General features: G+C 50.2%; 2 protein-coding genes across 2 annotated transcripts in view; one reads left to right on the forward strand and one right to left on the reverse strand.

The window, feature by feature from the left end:
- The window catches only part of FAM166A (family with sequence similarity 166 member A), a 16,588-nt gene extending 10,245 nt beyond the window's left edge, over positions 1–6,343 (forward strand). The window contains exons 5-8 of the mRNA XM_017740284.1: positions 1,272–1,486; positions 2,342–2,436; positions 4,415–4,544; positions 5,984–6,343. Of these exons, the coding sequence (XP_017595773.1) occupies positions 1,272–1,486; positions 2,342–2,436; positions 4,415–4,544; positions 5,984–6,252 (709 nt within the window). The 3' untranslated portion in view covers positions 6,253–6,343. The remainder of the gene's footprint in view (positions 1–1,271; positions 1,487–2,341; positions 2,437–4,414; positions 4,545–5,983) is intronic.
- The window catches only part of TUBB4B (tubulin beta 4B class IVb), a 1,928-nt gene continuing 537 nt past the window's right edge, over positions 6,242–7,632 (reverse strand). Inside the window, exon 3 of the mRNA XM_017740316.1 lies at positions 6,242–7,449. Coding sequence (XP_017595805.1) covers positions 6,389–7,449 — 1,061 coding nt within the window. The 3' untranslated portion in view covers positions 6,242–6,388. The remainder of the gene's footprint in view (positions 7,450–7,632) is intronic.

The raw sequence follows: 7,632 nt of genomic DNA on the forward strand, positions 1-7,632 counted from the left end.
CCCTGCACCCCGGCTGAGGAGCTGCAGAGGGAGGTGGCCAAGCCACCCCTGGCCTGTTGTCTGGGGAAAGCAGCTGGAACCTGCCAGTGTAACTGTGGAGGGGGCAAAATGGTGAGCGGGCTTGGGGGCTGGAGGGAGCGAGGAGGGAATTTCACTTGGGTGTGGGTGGCAAGGGCCGAGTTAAGAGTGTCGTGTAGAGAAAGAGCAGGTACACAAATGTTTCCAGGAGTAGCAAACCTACTCCATGTTCAGGAAATGGTTTTAGTTGTTAATTAGGCTTCCCAATCAAAAAGGCTTAACTTCTCATTTGGATGGGTTTGGCTTCAATTCCAGTTGCTGAAGTTGTGTTAGGCTGTGCTGGGCAGCCAGGCTTGAGCTTCCTTAGGGTGTCCTTGGAGCCCTGAGGCTGCCTCTTCCTCCTCTTTTTCTTCCTCCTTCTCTGCCTTTTTCTTCTCCTCCTCCTCCTCCTCCCCAAAAGAGAGCACTCCCAGCACCTTTGGTTACGTTTCTGACCCTGTATCTCCCCCACCTGAATTTCCCACCATTGTTACCCCTCATTTAAACACTGATTAACATTTAAACATTTAAGTACTGGGATTTGCCCGTGGAGCTGGGGGCTGTTGAGCACAGCACAGCCAGTATCACTCCAGACCAACATGTTTTATGTTTTTAAAAAAATTTTTTATATTTATTATTTTTTAAAAAAATCCTTTTATTTCCTCTGGACCCAGCAACAGCCTTTGTCACGTTCCTGCAGCCATGGCTCTGCAAATCCTCTGAAGGCAGAGATTAGAGGTTTGACGCATGGAGTCAAAAGCTGGCTTGGATGTAAATCCCAAGAAGGGGCATTCCCGCTCCTTGCCCTCAGGAACAGATTTGCACAGTGCCCAAAGCTCCCCTTGTTCTCCATGGGGATTTTGCAAACCCCTTCAAGCTCTGCTACTTGCTCATCTCATAATTTGACCTTCCCAGAAATCGCTGGGGTAGCTCTCAGTGTAAAGCTGGGAAGAACTGGAAATGGCAGTTGCCGTTCCCAGCTCCTGGCAGTGCTTTAAGCTCTGCAGCCAAGGGAAGAAGCGGGTTTTACTGGTGTTTTCTTTTCTTTCTCCTTTTGTTTCAAGCAGCTACAAACCGGAGGTGTGGCACTGCCAGGAGGGGCGACGGCGGATTACACCTTGCCAGTGCTGCCTGTGCCAAATGCCATCCAGCAGAAAGCCATTTTTGGTAAAACACAGGGAGGGCACGTGCAGCACGAGGCTGCAGCTCTGAAGAACTGCTGTGACCCATCTCCCCCATGGGGAAACCTCAGAGGTGTTGCCCAGTGTCTCCAGTTCGTTTGGGATGGAAAATATCCCTGCTCCTCTCCCTGCATGGGCGTTTCTTTGGGATGTTGTCATCCTGTGGATGCCACTCTGTGCCCGTGGGCACTGGGAGGGATTCAGGAACCACCTCGGTTCCCTGCAGCTGTGGGGCCAAGCTCCAGAGGGTGAGGAGAGCTGGGCCTTGGGCTCTGCCCCACCCTGCTGGGGTGGTTATTCATCTCCTAGAAATCAGATGTTTTCCTGAATGACCAAATCCACACACAGGGGTGTATGGCACCACCACAAAGGCATAAACCCTGTCCAACAAGGGGTGTTCTGTGACCTCCCCACTTGCTCTGGGAGAACATTCCTGTGCAGCAGGAGAACTGTGACAGGTGATGTGCTGAGCTCCTCCCTCAAGGGTCTGACTCCAGAGGATGGGACCCTTCACTCTGCAGTGGCTCACGGGAGTACAGGGATCACAATATTTCAGTTAAAAGGAGAGAGAGTCCATACTTTAGAATGCAGAAGACGAACTCCTCTCTCCAAAGCTTTCCTTTGGAAAGAGGGAGTTTGGGCTGCTTTTCAGTTCTACCTCACTAGGTTTTATGTAGTTTTAGACTTTATAAATTTTCTCTTGTGGGAATTTGTTGGATGGGCAGAGCAGATGAGGAAAAAAGATTGGACAGCTTGTTGTTAGCCCCTGAATGTGTATTAAGTTGGGAGAGAATGTGAAAGAGTTGTGGATGTAAAAAAAAAACTAAGAAAATGAGATGGTTCTCCCATACCACATGGAGACCAACAAAAACCAGCTCAGGCCATTTTGTTTTCCTTGGAAATCATAAGGAAAAAACACCTCTTTCAGAGAAGATACCCCATGTGTAAGAGTTAATTTTACACTTTAAACAGATTAATTTTTCCTTCCTATACTTTAAGGTTTTATATTCATCCCAGTCTCCTCCACTCTCAGAGTGGCTGATCTTTAGATGATCAATGTATGTTCTCAAGCAGAAAATGTTCTCTCTTGCCTCCATCCAAAGGGTACACTGGATTCATCCCCTGTGCCACTGACAACATTGGCATGAACTACATCCTATCTGTGAAGAAAGCCATGAAGGAATTTGACCGACGTCAGGTAGATTATAGATTATAGATTATTGAAATAACAATGTGCATAATGCTGATCCACCCGAATTTTCAATAGTACAGTTAGAACTGGGATATAAGTACAAGCAAAATCAAACACTGTCAGGTAACGCTGAAAAAAACCACGAGCAATTAAATTCTGTAACTTGTTTCCTTGGGACATTAAGGGAGGGTAAATGAGTTCATAAAAGGATTAAGCAAATCTATGAGGGCTGGGTCAAGAGCGGCTGTTAAAAATGTTGCTCTGAGTGCAGAAATACAGGATGCAACTATCTGCACTTCCCGTATGGAATACATCTCCTCTGTCTGGTTGGCAGTGCTGGATGGCTTCCTGTGATACGTCTCCCTTTTAATTGGTTGTAAGGCTTTTTCCCTTCCTAACACAATTTGCCTTAAAGGGATCTCGATCTTCTTTCTCCTCCTTTTGGGAAGGATGCAGAATTATCCCTTCTGAAAAACTGTTGTTCCCTTGCTGTAAGAGCTCCCATACAATGACACATAATCCCCCGGCACGAGAAAACGAGATCCCTCCCGCAGCAGCTGATAGTTTGCATTCAGAGCTACACATCCCTCCCTGTCCCCAGGATGGCGTGAGATCCCTGGATGCAGCGAGATCTCCGGGATGCAGCGAGATCTCTGGGATGCAGCAGCCTTGTGTGGACCAGCTCATTAAACGCAGGCTGCAGCATCTCAGCCCTTCCTGCTCCCCGGGACCCACTGCCGTGCCTGCGTCCCCGAGCGTATGGGGCTGATGTAGGAAAAACATCCAAGATTGAGGATCCCCAGCTCAGAGAAATCAGCTGGGAAGAAATGAGTCAGCAGGGAGAGCAGCAGGGCAATGCTGTGCTTTGGATGAAATGTATTTCCCTGTGCTGGCTTCCTTCTCCTTTGCTGCTGCAGTGAATAGGAATTGAAATGGAGCAAACAGAACAAAACCCAGGCATTTATCCCCAAATGTGCTGTTTGCCAAGCCTTTCTGCCCCCGACGCCTTCAGAAATGCCTGCCTTGCCATGAATCAGCCAGGGAGGTGTCTGTCCACCATGGGATTCAGTGGAATCCAGGCTCGCAGGGCTCGGCAGCACCAGAGAGAATCACGCCACATTTCTAGCTAAGATAGCTTCCGACTTCAAGCCACTAATCTCCTGCCCTAAATCTTTGTTGTCCTCGGTTACAGATGTGCCATGGATCACTGCTCACTGCCTGCAGCAGGCAAAGCAAAAATCCTCTCGAGGAGCCACAGCCTGGGCTCCATCCCACTCACAAAGGGCTCCATGCCCTGCAGTGTGCTGGGCTCCGTGACCCACATCCCCTCTCCACATCCCTGGCACAGCTCCAGGGACACTTTCAGGGGTTCTGTGGCTGCAGAGCTGTGACACCCAGCTGTGACACCCACCCTGGTGCCCAGCCCCTTGCCTGCATCTGGCCTTGGAGGGCAGGGACGCTTCTGGGAGATGATTTACACTCTTCCTTCAGTTAATGCTCCCTAAGCCTTCCTGTTCCTCCTGGCCTGGGAATTTCAGGCTGTTCCTGTTGGTGGGAGTCATGGAAACACAAAGGGTGTCAAACCCAAACACAGCCACAGCACAGGAGCAGGCCCAGCTCCAGGGACAGCAGAGCAGGAGCACGAGGCCTTTGGGACTTGGGGATGATCCCCAAGGGAAGAAATCTCTGCAGCCTGGAGTGCAGGGATCCCAAGGACAGCACCTGGGCCATGCCGTGGGCATGGAGGAGGAGGTGGCAGGGACTGCTGCCCACACCTGCCAGGAGAAAAATTTATGGAGTGGAAAAAGGGACGATGTGATGTAGCTCTTAATTAGAAGAAAGCAGGACTGGAAAGAGAATTGCTTTATGTTGGCTTAAATATTTTATATAATGCAGAGTCAAAGCGCATGACTTCGGTAAAAATAGTATGTTTTAAAATAAACCGTTCCATGTTGTTGTGGGGATTTTTTGTTTTGTTTTCCAGCTTTTGGAAAGAAATCCACCTTATACCTTGGGCACGAGATTTCCCCGGACACACTGGCCAGACACCAAAATTTACACCCGTGCTGGACTCAAACCTTTCTACTTGGGCTTTGTACCACGTAAGTTCATCAGCTGAGTGAAAACGAAAGTCACTAATTACTGGGTTAAGTAGTGCTGTTATGGGCTGGAGTGGCACAGAAGTGAACAATTCCTGAGATGTTCCACACAGGTAGCAGGATTTTTTTCCGGTCTGTGCCGAGGTGCTGGAGCTGTGCCATGCCCAGCATTCCCACTGCCAGCCTCTCCTAGGCTTCACATTTCCAGCCACCACCCCCCTGCCGAGGCAGGGGAGGCTCAGTGACATCCCACCTGTCACATGTCAGGAAAGGGATTTGTTCTAAAAAGCTTGAAGTCTGATAAAAAGGAAAAGGTAGATGATAGGAAGGAGCTGAGAAAGCACAAAAAGCCTGGGGAAATGGTATTTGCCAACAGGACAAGTCCCTGCTTGAGCCCTGTGACGTCTTGGGCTGCCTAAAAGGAGAGGGCTGGAGGAATTTTGTGAGTAAGGGGAAGGTGTGTCCATGCACCTGAAAACATTAACGTACCAGGCTAAAAAAATCTCAACAAATCAGCAACTAATGCATTGCTGTGTTTGGTCACAGCTCAGCAATGTGGGTGGGAGGTCATGGAGCTCAGCTGGGAAGAACGGAACTCACTGCTTGTCCTTACTGCAGTGCAGAGGGGGAAAATGGGAGAAGATATAAAATGTGGTAGGATTGAAAGCAAAGAGTGGGAAAACAACTCTCCTGGCAGGGCTGGGCTGATGCAGAGACCAGAGAGGAGAATGTTGAGTGCAGGTCTGACACTGGGCCCCATTCCTGCAGACATTCCCACTTCCCTGCCTCTGGAGCCACCAGTCAGCACAGTTTTAACTGCTCCAACCAGTCCAGCTCTGGGTGGAGAAAATTAATTAAGGCAGAAAACCTTTAAACAAAAGCAGCTATAATTTAGAACGCTGAACAGAATTTCTTCAGCAGGGAAGAAGCCTGCTCCCTCCTGTCCAGCTCCTCAGTCAAGGAGCTCCTTCAAGCTTTGTCACTTGAAGTTGACGCTGAGCATATGAACTGGTTCCATCCTAAAAAGCTGCAGTTAATACAGGGTTTTCATGAGACAAACCAGTGTCAGACACTTGCCAGGTGTTCAGCTCAGCCCAAAAGCAGAGGCTGCACTAACATCTGGTTTTCAAAACCTTTACAGTGAATTCTGAAATCACTGCAGAAGGGCTGTGTGCATGGGACAGCTTTGGTGTCACCTGTCACAGCTGTGCCCAGCATCCCTGGGCCAGGCCAGGGCTCCCTGCAGGGTGTGCAGTGCTGAGGAGCTGCAGCAGAACAGCAACACCCAGTGCTGGGTGGCAGCTCCATGGCACCATTTTGTGCCCAGGCAGCTCAAACCTCCCGTGGCCCCCGCTCAAGCTCCTGCCAGGCCAGGCTGCAACGGGCCATGGGCAGGTACCTAAATTTAGATACAGGTTGGAGTTAATTCTAGCCTCCTTGTTAAATGTGTTCCCCTCCAGCAGTGCCTGATTCTAAGGCAGTACCAGGGAATTTCTTCACTCCCCACACCACCAGGAGGACTGCCACCGTGCCAGTGACACAACAGGGCACCAGCTGGCTGAGGGCAGGAGAGAAGGGGGTTGCCATGGACAGGGTGGCAGTGCTCGTGCCAAGTGCGTTGTTTTTCTCTGCAGACCTGCGGGACATCTACGGGCTCACTTACGGGGACGGCACGCGGGAAGCTTACCGGTGTGAACAGAGGAGACGGGGACTTGCACTGTGAAAACTGCTTTAATGGTGCCTGTACAGCATTGGGAGTGACTTGGAAACAGCAATAATAACACAACACAAACAGAACTTTTGAATGAGAGAGTTCATACAACTTTAAACAAAATTTACAGGTGTTCAACTGCATAGCTTTACTCAGCTTCCTCCTCAGCCTCTTCCTCAAACTCCCCCTCCTCCTCGGCTGTGGCATCCTGGTACTGCTGGTACTCAGAGACCAGGTCATTCATATTGCTCTCAGCCTCTGTGAACTCCATCTCATCCATGCCCTCGCCCGTGTACCAGTGCAGGAAAGCCTTTCTGCGGAACATCGCAGTGAACTGCTCAGAAATGCGTTTGAACAGCTCCTGGATGGCCGTGCTGTTACCAATGAAGGTGGCAGACATTTTGAGGCCGCGAGGTGGAATGTCACAGACTGCCGTTTTAACGTTATTAGGGATCCATTCAACAAAATAGCTGCTATTTTTGTTCTGAACGTTTAGCATTTGCTCATCCACCTCTTTCATGGACATGCGGCCCCTAAAGACAGCGGCCACTGTCAGATAGCGACCGTGACGAGGGTCACACGCCGCCATCATGTTCTTGGCATCGAACATCTGCTGGGTGAGCTCTGGCACAGTTAGAGCCCGGTACTGCTGGCTCCCACGGCTTGTGAGCGGGGCAAAACCAGGCATGAAAAAGTGCAGACGTGGGAAGGGAACCATGTTCACCGCCAGCTTCCGCAGGTCAGCGTTGAGCTGGCCCGGGAACCGCAGGCAGGTGGTGACACCGCTCATGGTGGCCGACACCAGGTGGTTCAGATCACCGTAGGTGGGGGTCGTTAACTTCAGTGTTCTGAAGCAAATGTCGTACAGCGCCTCGTTATCGATACAGTACGTCTCGTCCGTGTTCTCCACCAGCTGGTGCACCGACAGCGTGGCGTTGTAGGGCTCTACTACAGTATCTGACACTTTAGGGGAGGGCACCACACTGAAAGTATTCATAATTCGGTCTGGGTACTCCTCACGGATTTTGCTGATGAGAAGGGTACCCATGCCAGAGCCTGTGCCACCACCCAGGGAGTGAGTAAGCTGAAAGCCCTGGAGACAATCACAGCTTTCTGCCTCCTTCCTTACAACATCTAACACAGAATCGACTAATTCAGCACCTTCCGTATAATGGCCCTTTGCCCAGTTGTTTCCTGCTCCGCTCTGACCTGGAAAAGAGCCATTTTCGTATTAGATTACGGTCACTGCTTCCTGCTTATTGCTTGCAAGCAAAGCTTAAGAGCATCAGGCTCTATGAAAGCTTTTATCTTATCGAGCACAGGGCTGTGGTTTCACACAGGCACCTCTGCAGTGGCTCGGCGGACACAGGGAAAACATTAATTATCAATGAT

The sequence above is a fragment of the Corvus brachyrhynchos genome, unplaced genomic scaffold, assembly GCF_000691975.1.
Source record: "Corvus brachyrhynchos isolate BGI_N302 unplaced genomic scaffold, ASM69197v1 scaffold305, whole genome shotgun sequence".
Lineage (NCBI taxonomy): Eukaryota > Metazoa > Chordata > Aves > Passeriformes > Corvidae > Corvus > Corvus brachyrhynchos.